At 40.6% G+C, this 15,558-nt stretch overlaps 1 protein-coding gene across 5 annotated transcripts in view; it reads left to right on the top strand.

The window, feature by feature from the left end:
- GAMT (guanidinoacetate N-methyltransferase) overlaps nucleotides 1–15,558 on the top strand; it is a 48,649-nt gene extending 33,091 nt beyond the window's left edge. For all 5 annotated transcript variants that reach the window (XM_068130704.2, XM_078786685.1, XM_068130707.2 and 2 more), the window contains 6 exons: nucleotides 616–856; nucleotides 3,132–3,277; nucleotides 3,479–3,542; nucleotides 3,661–3,728; nucleotides 6,168–6,278; nucleotides 14,560–15,558. In XM_068130704.2, coding sequence (XP_067986805.2) covers nucleotides 616–856; nucleotides 3,132–3,277; nucleotides 3,479–3,542; nucleotides 3,661–3,728; nucleotides 6,168–6,278; nucleotides 14,560–14,700 — 771 coding nt within the window. In that variant the 3' untranslated portion in view covers nucleotides 14,701–15,558. The remainder of the gene's footprint in view (nucleotides 1–615; nucleotides 857–3,131; nucleotides 3,278–3,478; nucleotides 3,543–3,660; nucleotides 3,729–6,167; nucleotides 6,279–14,559) is intronic.

Here is a 15,558-nt window from a genome sequence, read left to right on the forward strand (position 1 = left end):
CAGTCAGCAAACATATCCGTCCAAACAAAAGTGCTTTTTGTGGAGATAGTTGTGCAAATTGTTATTGGTTGGAGGTGAAGTGGTGGGATGTGATGCAAGTTCAGTGATCATTACAATTTGTCACATTTTCAGCACCAATTCGTTTAAGATGGCTGGTATGACAAATATAGGGATACCATATGTAGATTGTAGTAAATGATTTTGTGTTGTTCCGCTTTTCCTCCTTGTGTATGTACACCTCCACCATACCCTATGGTAGTTTGTCAACTTGCTGCCCTTTGTAATTTAGCTCTTTCATGAGGCTAGCACCTTTCCTTAAAAAAAAAGACTTTACTTTGGGACACAGATGGACATTTGATTGCGCATCGCTACTTATTCACGATTTGAAGAAAAAAACATTTCGATTGGCAAAACAACTGATTACTAATTTATCCCTTGGGAGTTTGCCTCTTCTGTCCTCCCACAATCACCATGTATACTGTAATCATAAATTGGACTTCAGCCTAATGAGTAAACAAAACTGTGAATGTACACAAAACCAGCCACTCAACCATTCTTGAAGCTTCTCATCCCTCCCCCTGCCCCCTAACTAACCTTCCCTCCTCCCCTTTCCAGACTGAGGCAAAGTCCATCACTGCTTCATCAATAGTTTGGAAACTGTCGAAAAACCGCAACTGTTGCATGGCGACCCAGGCGAGTATCTTCTCGGCAGGAGAGAACTGTCAGAAAGAATGGCATAACGCCCAAGCCGAATTTGATGCATCAGATGCACACCTGGAGATAATGGGAAAGCCAGTGATGGAGCGCTGGGAAACACCGTACATGCACAAACTGGCCTCCATCGCAGCTTCTCGAGGTATGTGCCAGCTTGACACTATTTTCTCCCCCGACACTTTCAAAATCGTACATTTGTTCAATTTGTATTGTATTTTACAGTGATACAATTTTTCAAAAGGAATCTTAATGTACAGTTTGTTTATTGTCTATAATTTTGCATCGGAGGCGATGGGTATGATGAAATACATGGATGATTCTACAAAGTCCACTTATTAACAGACAACGAGACAATGGAGATAAGTCATCGCAGTGAAGAAGCGAACATCAAGTTAAGGTTTTAACCTTTCACTTTGCACAGATAGGGACATTTGTTTACGAGAGGAGAGTTAGATTTGATCAAACTCAACGAGATGCATTAATTGAATTGTATTTCAGATGTGATCTCAATCTACCGGTAGTCACCATCCCAAGGTTATGCAATTGGGATGTAATAATTGAGAACTGTTGCTGGAGCTTGCAAATTGCAAACTAATTGGGTAGTTCTGGATCCTTGCAAAATATGTGGCCCCCATCCTTTTGTCATTATCTACCAAGTGCTGTGCATTTTTCAGTCCCATTGCTGTTATTTGGTCCAGATGGTTCAAATAAAAATAAAATTGATCATCCCAACCACAGATAACTGCTGTATTATTGGTTGTGCTTGCTCGTCCATTCGTTCGGTCTGTCTCTCTGTCTCCTCTCTCTACCATTTTCCACAGTGTTCATGATAAAGTCAAAAAGCCCATGCCCTAGACACACCCACCCCTTTAAACCAACCACAAAATCAACTAGAAAGCATCTCAAAATGCAAAGCCTGTCAGCATCCGCTTTGTATTCAAACTTCTTCAGTATGCTAAACATGATGAAAACGGCTAAAATATATATATGTGTATATATATATAAATTGGACGATTTAGGCGATCTTGACCTTTTCATCTCAAAAGCAATATTCTTCAGTGACCCAATATATGCAAACCCTGCTAAAATTTCAAGTCAATCGGATGATAATTGACAATTTTATGTAATCTTGACCTTTGACCTTTTGATCTAAAAAAACAAAAAACAATCAGCTTCTAGCTTTTGATTGGCGAACCAATTCAGTGACTCAGTATGCAAATTCTTAAACTTTCTGGTAAATCAAATGAAAATTGACGATTTTATGCAACCTTGACCTTTGACCTTTTGATCTAAAAAAAAAAAAAGGTCGGCTTCTAGCTTTAGTTTGGCGAACCAATTCAGTGACCCAATATGCAAATTCTTAAAATTTCAAGTCAATTGGATGAAAATTGACTTTTATGCAATCTTGACCTTTGACCTTTTGATCTAAAAAAACAAAAAACAATTGGCTTCTAGCTTTTGATTGACGAACCAATTCAGTGACTCAATATGCAAATTATGAAAAATTTCAGGTCAATTGCATGAAATTTGACAATTTTATGTGATGCTGACCTTCGACCTTTTGATCAAATTATCAATTTGTTTTCTCATAATAAAGCTATGTTGAAAATTTGATCACCAGAAAAATCACCAGATCCTAACCCAATCGAACATTTATGGGATATTCTGGAAGGACGCCTGAGATGGCGTTTTCCACCTCCAACAAACAGGTGTGAGTTTGATTGACTTTCTCGTGGAAGAATGGTGCCGCAACCCTCCTGCAGAATTCCAGACGTTGGTGAACTCTCTGCCACGGCGCATACAGACCGTGCTGGACCAACGCCCTATTAAGTGACTTTACATTGGTTTTTGCATTTTTTTTGTCGACTACCTGTATCTTTGGCATTTGATACAGCCTGGCAGATGCCCTGTTTGCTCAACTTTCTGCAAACGACACTCACTCACTTGTATCGCAGACTTTCTCCACTCCTGCAAATGAAAATAGCCTTCTTATACTCTCTCTTTAGAAACTGTCATGAAGAAATCATTCTGGACCTGATCCTTCTTCACTTGTACAGTGGTGGATAAATGTTTGTATGTCTCTTGCACTCAGTAAGAAACTTGCACATTATGGACAGATAATTTAATAAAACAGAATATGAATAAAAAAATATAATAAAATTTTAAAGTTTTGTCACGATATACATATACACCTTTCATTGAGGACATTGCTCAAACCTTTTCATCAAATTTTCTTGCGGAATAAAGCATTTTTTTTTCTTTGGAATCACAGGCGATTCTTCGACAAATACTTATTTTGACTGTTGCTTGCTCTTCGGGTACCAAGCCTCAATTTTTTTTCCTAAACTCACTTGGAGGCAATAAGTGGGAAACTTATCCCCGTGATCCACATTTCCATTCACCCCATGCTTCGACAGGTGGACGTGTGCTGGAGATTGGCTTTGGAATGGCAATTGCAGCCAGCAAAATTGAAGAGTTTCCTATAAAAGAACACTGGATCATCGAGTGCAATGATGGAGTCTTTGCCCGGCTGCAGGAATGGGCAGCACACCAGCCACACAAGGCAAGGATGTGTTGGCATGCTGATTCTGGCTTGGCACACAACTACAAAAAAATTCAATCTTCAAACTTACTTTCATAGTGTTTGTGATTACAAAAATGCAACCAGGACTGATAAATTAACTTGCCAAGTATTGAGATGGTGTATCTTTTTTATATTGAGTGTGATCAAATGCCCCCACTATAGTGACAATCCCACTCACAGATTGTGCCGCTGAAAGGCTTGTGGGAAGACGTGGTGCCCACATTGCCAAAGGGCCATTTTGATGGTGCGTATGAATTTTGTTTTTCCACACTAGATGTAAAGGCCATGAACATTAAATTATCTGTATGGGCTCTGCAATCAATTAATTGCTCCTCAACCATAACCTCTCCCTTCTGAAACAGGTATTCTTTATGACACTTATCCGCTCTCAGAGGAGACTTGGCACACGCACCAATTCGACTTCATCAAGGTAAGTCCGACATCACATAAAAGTCACCATGGCTGGACTTGACTTACCGTAACTATTTCAGTCCACTGTAAGACAAACCTCCCAGACTCAGTGTTGTGATGGTTAGAGCGTCCGCTCCGAGTCTAGATCAGCGGTTCAAACCCCGACGGTCACACGAAAGACCAAAATAGTATGTGCTCTTTCCTTGCTTGATGCTCCACATTAAAAAAAAGATAGAGCACGTACAAACAACCATTTCACAAACTTCAATGGGTCTAGCCTCTTCCTACAGTGAGGTCCCTTGTAAAGGAACTCACATTAATTAACATGGTTCATTATTTTCTATTGTTAGCACTTTTGGGAAAATTTATGAATCATCAATGTTAGGTTCAACTTGGCAAAAAAAAATTCTTTGGAAAATCAACTTGTCAGATCACTGGCACAGCCACTAAAAAGTTGGAATGGATCATCCACAATTCACACAAATAAATAAGGGTACATCTACATATGTATGCGATAATTATGTCAATGTGACACCCCGCTCCATCCCCCACTCCCTGAAACACAACCTGTTGAGCACAGATTAAACTACACTCACCAATCCATGCTCCCACTCTATGTACCTGCTTACCTGCCTTCACTTTCTGTGGTGCAACTCTGTTTCCTGCTTACTCGTTCCCTTCTGTTAATCAGCCTTCCTCAGCTCCCACATATGCAACCATAACCCTTCTTCCCTCCTCCCTAAACACAATATATACACAAAGAATTAAGTTAAGCACCCCCCCCGTTTTTTTACAACCTCGCACATTACAAGTTTGTTGTCGTCAAAACAGTGTAATATACCCATGATATTGCTATATTTTCTGGAGAAGTGATATTATGGTCACATAAAAACATAACAATCATGCCGTTTTCAATATTTTATTCTGAATAATTTAAGGTGAAATTTTTTGGGAATTTTAGGCATATTTTCACCTCAATTTAAGTATGGAGCTATAGGTCCATCACGGACAGTGTGGATGACGTTTATGTTTTCTAACGTACAGTCATTGTTCTGAGAAGACCTCTAGCGATCTTTGCGTCAATAACGTGTGTAGGACCCACGTGATCGGATCACTGACTCAACCCTACGTCTCATAGACCCTGTAAGCCGTCGTATGCGTTGCTGTGGCAGGTTGTTCCATTCCCGATGTAATGCACGTTCCAATTCATCCAGATTGGCTATTGGAGGGACCATCTTCGCAATTTGTCGTCCCAACATGTCCCAAACGTGCTCGAGGGGGTTCAGGTCAGGACTGTACGCAGGCCAGGGGATGGTTGTCACAGCACCTTGCTCCAGCAAGGCTCGGACGCGTCTCGCACGGTGAGGCCTGGCGTTGTCATCCATGAAGATGGGTCTGCTGGCGAGGGTGTGGTCATCGAAGTGCGGGATTACGGTGGTATTCTGGATTTCCGGACAACGCCAGGCCTCACCGTGCGAGACGCGTCCGAGCCTTGCTGGAGCAAGGTGCTGTGACAACCATCCCCTGGCCTGCGTACAGTCCTGACCTGAACCCCCTCGAGCACGTTTGGGACATGTTGGGACGACAAATTGCGAAGATGGTCCCTCCAATAGCCAATCTGGATGAATTGGAACGTGCATTACATCGGGAATGGAACAACCTGCCACAGCAACGCATACGACGGCTTACAGGGTCTATGAGACGTAGGGTTGAGTCAGTGATCCGATCACGTGGGTCCTACACACGTTATTGACGCAAAGATCGCTAGAGGTCTTCTCAGAACAATGACTGTACGTTAGAAAACATAAACGTCATCCACACTGTCCGTGATGGACCTATAGCTCCATACTTAAATTGAGGTGAAAATATGCCTAAAATTCCCAAAAAATTTCACCTTAAATTATTCAGAATAAAATATTGAAAACGGCATGATTGTTATGTTTTTATGTGACCATAATATCACTTCTCCAGAAAATATAGCAATATCATGGGTATATTACACTGTTTTGACGACAACAAACTTGTAATGTGCGAGGTTGTAAAAAAACGGGGGGGGTGCTTAACTTAATTCTTTGTGTATATATCGCAAGGTACCATGACTCGGTTCATGCAGTCCTCCTTTTGGCTCAAAATTATTTACCAAGATTTGTGCATCTTCTAAAACATAACCACTTCAACTGGCCAGTCTTACTGGCTTTTGGGTTTACAAAGAACCTTCCTGACCTATCGACTCATGAGAAACAAACAAAAGGAAACTCTGCTTCATAGCCTGAGTGAGACTTTTCCTGCATACTAAGAGTATTGGTGAAAGCATGGGTATAATTTACGACACTGGCATCTCCAGGCACTCGTTGCATTCTGTGGGTAGCCAGAGCAAGGAAGAACATCTCTTGGATGTTATTATTCAAGTTTATAAACAATAAATAACCGAAACATTACCTACTGCTCCTTCCTACAGGGATACGCTCATGACTTGCTTACCACTGGTGGAGTGCTCACCTACTGTAACCTCACGTCTTGGGGAGAACTCCTGAAAAACAAGTATTCGGACATCCGTAAAATGTTTGAGGTATGCATATAATTAGACTTCGTTGCTGTGATGAACAAAAATGTTATTTGACCTCTTTATGAGATCCATGTGAAATACATCCAGCAGAATTTTCAATAGTTTATCACAAACAATGTGATATGCTTTTCTTTTGGGTAGTTATTCATGGTAAACTTCTTTCTCTACTTGTGCGATTGCATTTCCCCATAAGATCGAGAAAGAAACCTAAATTTATAAAAAATAGAAATTAAAATTTTCAAATGCTAAAGATATCGATTGTTTTTTTAATTATAAATTTGAAACAGATGTTTTAAAGTTTTTTAAATGTAAATTTTCATTTATGGACGCATTTTCTTTTTTATTTACGGACATTATTGTCATGTTAATTTCACACTTTACAGTGGTAAAAATTACAATTTTCAAATGCTAAATATCGATTGAGGTTTTTTTTTTAACGGACAGTTTTTAATGTACATTTTCATTTACAGATGCTTTTTATTTTGTTCATTTACGGACATTGTCATGTTTATTTCACAATTATGGTTATAGAAATTACAATTTTCAAATACTAGATATCGATTGAGGTTTGTTTTTTTTAACGGACGTTTTTACGGGTTTTTTTAAATGTAAGTTTTCATTTACGGACGCTTTTTCTTTTGTTCATTTACCGACATTATTGTCATGTTTATTTCACAGTTAGTTATAGAAATTACAATTTTCAAATGCCCTTTTTTTCCCCAGACGAATTTACGTTTTTTTAAACATAAATTTTCATTTACGGATACTTTCTGGTGGTTCGGTGATATTTTTTCCCCGATACCGGCTTCAATGTCCGTCAGCACGCCAAATTTCAGCTTTCTATGACATCTGAAAGGCACCTAACATTAATATCAGTCAGTCAGTGGATAGAAAGAGCTTTATACTCGTATATACATATATGAGGATATACATACGAGGGGGGGGGGGGGGGGCGTGAGGAAGGGAGTAGGGGAGTGGAAGGGGGTTCATCACCTTTTTGTTGAATATATGCTGGTCAGTATGCCGTTCATCACGTTTGAGTTAAGTGTGATGCCGATCAGGAAGAAGAAGAAGCCTTACCACCAAATTCGTACACTTCCGGAATTGTTTGATTTATTTGTGTTAAAATGTCTGGTGATTTGTATTTATTCATGCAAATGTGCACTTGTATATAACTGTCATTAATTTTAAAAGGCTTAGGCACTATCGAGCGATTGTTTTCTTTTTAATTTTAATTTTAAATCAAAAAAACGAACTTTTTTTGTCAGATTTTTTTTTTTTTTTTTGCCTAAAACACTCCCAGGCACTCACTGATGAACCTCTAAAAAGTTTGACTAAGATCCATTCAGCCATCTCTGAGAAAAATGGCAACATACACACACACACACACATCTCTCTTATATAGTAGATTATATGTATATGTGTATAAATTTTGTGCTTCGCATAGGTTTTCCCTCTCCATTATGTCTTCTTTCTCTATTCCATGTTCCTCTGAATAAAAGAGCAGGTAGGTGTATGTGTTTCTGAGGGTGTGTTGGGGAGGTTCATCATTCATTTGTTATAGTCTGAGATCGCCACTGTGTGGCAGTGTTCCTCTTCCTCCCGCTTTTCTCCATCCATAAATATTCTTTTTTATGAAAATGGTCGTTGTGAGCAGGCTCCATAGCGCTGAGAAAATTGGCATATTAACCCATTAAACAGGCAGACTGGATTCACGGGAAGTGCTGTAAACATGGATCACCAATTTGCACCAAATTAACTTGGCAGACTTAAGAGCTCCTTTTGTTCCATACCAACCATATACTGTGTGTGTGTGTGTGTATATATATATATATATATATATATATATATATAAATATATATATATATATATATATATACAGACTTGGCATTTTATATGGAATATTTTTTTCTGGCAGTGAACTTACTTTTCAAGATGTCTTAGAACCAAAAGTTCATTGGAATTATGTTGAAATCATTCTAGATTTTGTTAATGTGACCTTTAAAAGAAACAAAAACCACATTTGACATTTCGAAACAAATAAATTGATCCTTGAAAGTGATGTAAACTGACATCGAACTCAATTCATGGACAGTACTGTGTTAAACCTCTGTACGTTTTCCAGAAGTATCTCTTTATTTTGCACATTAGCCAAAATCTTTTTAACAAAAACAAAAGTTAAATTACGACTGGGATTACAGACAGTAAAATTACAGTTCAGTACTTCGTGTAACCCGCACGAGCATTCAGGAGAGCACGTACATGTTGAGGCATGCTGTTCACGAGATTTGCCAAGGTTTGGACAGGAATCGCTTGCCATGCAGTGACAACGGCCTGCTGCAATTCATGCACAGAGGTTGGCTGCTGGTACCAAGTGGTCGATTTGACGCGTTAATTCTGCCCACAAGTTCTCTATCGGATTCATATGCGGGGACATGGCAGGCCACTCCATATGCTCTACACCACGGTCAGCAAGAAAGTGTTGGATCATGCGAGCATGATGAGGCCATGCATTGTCATCTTGGAAGACAAAGTTTCCTCGAAAGGCTGCACGAGCAAATGGAAGCAATGTTTCTTCCAGAATGGCCCTGTACTTGAACTGGTTCAGGTTTCCATTCAGAACAACCAGGTCAGTTTTGCCACCTGCATGAAAAGCAGCCCAAACGGTCACCCCACCACCTCCAGCTTGGACTCTTCGCACTATATACTCGTATATACACTATATACTTTGTTGTAGGCTTCATGCACTTGTCTGCGCACTCGGACGCGGCCATCCTGACGATAGGCCAGAAATCTAGACTCGTCACTGAAGATCACGTGATTCCAGTGTCCTGGCTGCCATTTGACGGTGCTCTCTGGCCCACTGCAATCGGCGCTGGCGGTGTTGTCTGATCAAGCGTGGCTTTCTCAGGGGACGCCTGGCACGATAGCCTGCTTGAACCAGTCGTTGGTTAAATAGCCTTCTGGATACAGGCACATTTGCCAGTTGCTGCCACTCAGCCCCAAGCCGATTAGCTGACTTGGTACGGCCATTGCGGATTAACCGGTCGGTGCAGCTGGCGATCATCCCTCCTTGTGGTTCTGCGGGAACGTCCTGGCCTCGGTATTGGAGTAGGGACACCCCTCTGAGCATTTCGTTTCAGGATCTTTGACACCTGACCTTGAGTGACGCCATACTGCCGAGCAATAGCATGCTGTTTCATGCCGTAATTTCGTAAAGCCACCACTCCATGACAAACAGCATTGTCGAGTTGACGGACCATCTCCAGAGGAAGCGGCGATAACCGTTGGAGACGTGCAGCAGTTGTTTTCCACTAATACAGAACGCAACAACCCTTGTATACCCGACTGTGAAGCCAATCATCAAATGCACCTGTCCGTACATTTTGCCACGCCACCTGTGATATAATCCTGTTGTTGACTTCTTGCTGCGACAGACAATCAGTGACATGGTTCTTTTAACAAATGAATCACCAAAGTGTAAAAGAAACTCACTAGATTGATATACTGAGTTAAGAAAGTAAACCCAAGTCAAGAAAAAAAAAAATTCCATATTAAATGCCAAGTCTGTATATATAAATACAGTCACGTGAAAAAGTAAGTACACCCCATGTAAAGTTTTGACTTTTTCAACATATTTCAACATACAGCTATTTGATCTTCATTTCAACAATATTGATAGATCAAGGTGATATAATATAACAAATATCATGAAACATTTACATTTTGTAGTCCATTGTATAATTTAAATAAACATAAATGCAAATTTCGTATGTGGAAAAAGTAAGTAGACCCTTGGCTCTAATAGGTGGTATTGCCCCCTTTGGCAGAAACAACCTCAAGTCGGCGTTTCTTATAACTGTCTACCAGTCTTCATTCAGTCTCTGACATCGACTGAGAGAAATTTTTGCCTACTCCTCCATGCAGAATTCTTTCAGCTGTGCGATGTTTGAAGGGTTTCTTGCATGCATAGCTCGTTTCAAACCCCCCCACAACATCTCGATGGGATTTAGATCCGGGCTTTGACTTGGCCATTCCAGAACCCTCCATTTCTTTCTTTTCAGCCATTCCTTGGAGGATTTACTGGTATGTTTAGGGTCATTGTCATGTTGCAAGGTTCACCCTCGGTTGAGCTTCAACTTTCCGACAGATGGTCTCACATTATCCTCAAGCACCCCCTGGTACAATGAAGAATTCATAGTGGATTATATGATGGTGAGCTGCCCAGGCCCTGATGCAGCAAAGCTGCCCCAAACCTTAATATTTCCACCACCATGCTTTACAGTTGGTATCAGGTTCTTGTGGTCAAATGCTGTCTTTGGTTTTCACCAAATATGTCTTCTGGTACTGTGGCCAAATAGCTCTACCTTTGACTCATCTGTCCAGAGCACATTTTTCCAGAAGTACTGGTCTTTGCCGAGGTGTTCATTGGCAAATTTTATTCTTGCAAGAATAAATTATCACTACTTCAAATACCTAAAATTAGAATCAGGTGCACCATTTGCAAGAATAAAATTTGCCAATGAACACCTCGGCAAAGACCAGTACTTCTGGAAAAATGTGCTCTGGACAGATGAGTCAAAGGTAGAGCTATTTGGCCACAGTACCAGAAGACATATTTGGTGAAAACCAAAGACAGCATTTGACCACAAGAACCTGATACCAACTGTAAAGCATGGTGGTGGAAATATTAAGGTGCTCTTTCTGGACAGCAAATGTTTCCTCCTGGCACACCTCCCATGAAGATCAAATTTGTGTAGCCGCTTTCTCATGGTAGACTCGTGCACTTTGACATCAATAGTGGTAAGAGCTACCTGTAGGTCCCTTGATGACATTCTGGGGTTCTTAGAGACTTCCTTCAGCATCTTGCGGTCTGCTCTCGGGCTGAACTTGCTGGGGCGGCCTGGCCTGAACAAGTTGGCAGTTGTTTGGAATCTTCTCCACTTGTAGATGATCTTCTGGACAGTCGAATGATTGATTTAAAATTGTTTGGAGATCTTTTTAAATCACTTCCCATACTCGTAGGCATCTATAACCTTCTTTCTGAAGGCCTCAGAGAGCTCTTTTGATCTCGGCATGGTTACGCCGCACACTTCAACAACAAAGAGCAAACCAAACTAAATGTCTGAGGTTTAAATATGACAGGTTCCTCCAAGATCCTCTCTGACGATGTTCTATTCATTTGCACCTGAGCTGGTGCACCTGATTCTAATTTTAGGTATTTGAAGTAGTGATAAATGCAGGGGTGTACTTACTTTTTCCACATGGGAAATTTGCATTTATGTTTATTTAAATTATACAATGGACTACAAAATGTAAATACAACAACAACAACAACAACATGCATTTTAAGGCCATTTTCCCTGCTAGAGCGGGGGTTAGCCTTGCGGTCCCCATGACAATCTTCTCCATTTTGCCCTATTTTCTGCATCTCTCCTTGTTAACCCCCATGCCCGCATTTCTTCTTCCACCATCTTTAGCCAAGTCTTTCTCGGTCTTGCCCGTCCTCTACTTCCTTCTACATTGATTTCCATCACTCTTCTCAACCAGTCACTTTCATCCTTCCTCAACACATGACCAAACCATCTCAACCTGTTCCTCTTCACAGCATCAATCACAGGCAATATTCCCATCATCTTTCGCAATTCATCATTTGTCTTCCTCTCTCTCAACGATACTCCGCACATCCATCGAACCATTCGCATTTCCACCCTTTCCAGCCTTCGTTGCTGCTCTACGTTCATTACCCATGTCTCGCTTCCATAAATCATAACACTTCTCACACATGCAGCATACACCTTTCCCTTCAGCTTCAGCGACACTCCCCTCCTCATCAGCACGCCACTCAGTTCCCGAAACTTCTTCCATGCACATCTCACTCGAGCAACCGTTGCCGAGTCTGATCCACCTTCTCCATTCAGCATGTCTCCGAGGTAGCAAAATGTTTTCACACCTTCCAGCTTCACGCCATCTCCAAGATCCAACTCAACATTTCCTCCATCTGCAGCTCCCTCTGTGCACACCTTACATTTGAATGTAGCTGCCACACTGGTAAATGACCCTCTCAGACCACTTCATTTTTGATGAACCCACTCTGCGCACATTGTACATTGAATGGAGTTCACTCCGACACCCTTCCTGCACACAGCACACGGCCACTTCCCAGTTCTTTCCACCTCACCACATGCTTTACCACTTGCCATCACCTTCGTCTTTCCGATATTCACCTTCAGACCTTTTGTCTCCATACATTCCTTCCACGTGTTCATCTTTTCCTTCAGTCCATCCATACTTTCCGCAATCAACACCAGATCATCTGCATACAACTCCCACGGTAAACCCTCCTTTATGTTCTGAGCCAGCACCTCCATCACAGCTACAAATAGTAGTGGACTTAGTACGGACCCCTGATGCACTCCCACCTTCACCTCAAACTCACCACTGTTCCCGTCCTTCGTCCTTACAGCTGTGCACGCTCTTTTGTACATTGCCATCACTACTCTGATCAACCATTCCTCCACTCCTAACTTCCTCAATGCCCATGTCAATACTTTGTGTGGAACCCTATCGAATGCTTTCTCCAGATCAACAAACCCAAAAAACAACTTCTTCCTCTTCTCCATGTACTTCTCCTGCAACTGCCTCACAATGAAAAGCACGTCTGTCGTTCCTCTTCCTGGCATAAATCCAAATTGCATTTCGTCGATCTTCACTTTCTTCCTTATCCTCCTCTCCAACACCCTTTCCAATACCTTCATTCCATGCTCCAATAACTTTATCGCTCGGTACGAGCCACACTCCAGAGGGTCACCTTTCCCCTTGTATAGAGGGACGAGGGTACTCAGTTCCCAAACCACTGGAATGCGGCCTTCTTTCACCACCAGATTACAGATCTCTGTTATTCTCTTCACACCCCCAACTTCCTGCTGCCTTCAACATATCTCCCACAACTCCCGTTGGCCCTCCGGCTTTTCCACTCTTCATTGCTTTTATCGCTTCCACGGTGCCCGACCGTGGGCACCGTGGTGCCCGAAACAACAACAACCATGGTGCCCGAAAAAGGCCAACCCCCGCTTGCGGGGAAAAATGGCCTCTAAAGGTGGTTTTTTTATTTTATTTTATTGCTTTTATCGCTTCCTCAACTTCCTTTTCAGTTATCTTCTCTGCCGGTCCTAAAACTGGGTTACTCTCTATGTTGCCATCCCATTCATTCTCTGTATTCAACAGCATTTCCATATATCTTTTCCATCTTCCTTTAATTCCATCTGGGTCGACAACAATTTGTCCCACTTCATCCTTCAAGCAACTCACCCCCATCACATCACACCTCTACAAAATGTAAATGTTTCATGATATTTGTTATATTATATCACCTTTATCTATCAATATTGTTGAAATGAAGATCAAATAGCTGTATGTTGAAATATGTTGAAAAAGTCAAAACTTTACATGGGGTGTACTTACTTTTTCACGTGACTGTATATGTATGTATGTATATATATATATATATATATATATATATATATATATATATATATATATATATATATATATATATATATATATATATATATATATATATATATATATATTGTTACATGTTGACATCAGGGCACCACAGTGAGTGCACAGGTAACCCGGAGGGTGTCACAGCAGAAAATAAACAAAGACACTGATGTGCCTTTAGTGTTGTTTTGAGGTGAAACCAATATACGACAGGAGACAGAAGGGTAACTATATCAGGAATGTTTATTAATCCCTAATGTCTACTTTAAGCACAAAATACTAATTAAATGCAACACTTAATGACTTACCTAAGAATCTCCAAATTAAATAAGTACAAACGTCACAGACAACAATGTAGCTATAACTTAACGCACAGTAATTGAGTGAAAGTTCGGTGCAGTTCGCGGTTGAAAGGATCTAGTCCGAAGGGTAATAGTCTGATAGTCTGAGATATTCTGAGATAGTATAGAGAGAGAGATTCTGAGATAGTATGAGATAGTATTCTGAGGTCGAGAAGGTAATAGTCTGAGATAGTAGATTTAAATTTGAATCACCAACACCAAAAATGTTCAACAAAATAAAAGCTCAGCATCTCTCATGGTGCAAGTGCAATGCAGGCACTCAGAGTCCTATACTTGGTACTGTGTCAAAACATAGTGGAGCTACCGCAACCACAATACCCCACACACACACAGCACTCTTGCCAGGACCAAGAATAGCTCTGAGGGATAATGTTGGCTCTTGCCTGAGTCCCACTTTTTTTTTTTTTCTTTGCAGGAAACACAGATGGAGAAACTTGAAGAATCTGGTTTCCTCAGAAAGAACATCACTACAAAGGTGCTGGATATCACTCCTGATGCAGACTGTCGCTACTACTCATTTGGGAAGATGATTGCACCCACAATCCACAAGGCCTGATGCAATGCTATAGCTTTGACTGATCTAGGGTGCCAAATCAGATAGGCTCAGATACAAACAATGCTGATATTTATCAACACGACAGTATTAACATACTTTTCTTCAAAGGTATTTTGATTTATAATGAGCCGTGACCAGTTGTAACCCGGATCGTTGGAAATTGCACAATACTTGAACCCAATAAGATTAGAAAAGTTAAAATGAACTGGAAAGCATCTGAAAATGCAAAACCCGTCTGCATCCGTTCAGATGTCTTCTTCTTCTTATGTATGCTCAAAATAACGAAAACAGTAAAAAGAAATACATGATGAAAATTGATGATTTTATGCAGCGTTGACCTTTGCGCTTTAGATCTAAAAAAAACAACTAAAATCAGCTTCCAGCTTTTCATTGGTGAACCAATTCAGTGACCCAAAATGCAAATTCTTAAAATTTCAGGTCAATTTGACAAACATTGATGATTTTATGCAACCTTGACCTTTGACCTTTTGATCTAAAAAGAACAATCGACTTCTAGCTGTCAATTGATGAATCAATTATTCAGTGACCCGATATGCAAATTCTTTAAATTTCAGGTCAATCGGATGAAAATTTCCGATTTTATGTGATGCTGACCTTTGACAAAATTATTAATTTTCCTTCTCCATATTATGAAAATAGAACTTTGGTGAAAATGTGATGACAAAACTCAAATGGTAAAAAAGTTACGGCTCGGACACGGACACACACACCACACACACACTATTGCAAAACCCCGTCTCCTGCTGCACAGGGGACCAGCTGAAAAGATGTTCAAACATGTTGAAATGATCTCCCTACCTACTCCCTTAAACCTGAATAAAAAGCCTGAAAAACTTC

The sequence above is a fragment of the Myxine glutinosa genome, chromosome 11 (genome assembly GCF_964187855.1).
Source record: "Myxine glutinosa chromosome 11, kmMyxGlut1.1, whole genome shotgun sequence".
NCBI lineage: Eukaryota > Metazoa > Chordata > Myxini > Myxiniformes > Myxinidae > Myxine > Myxine glutinosa.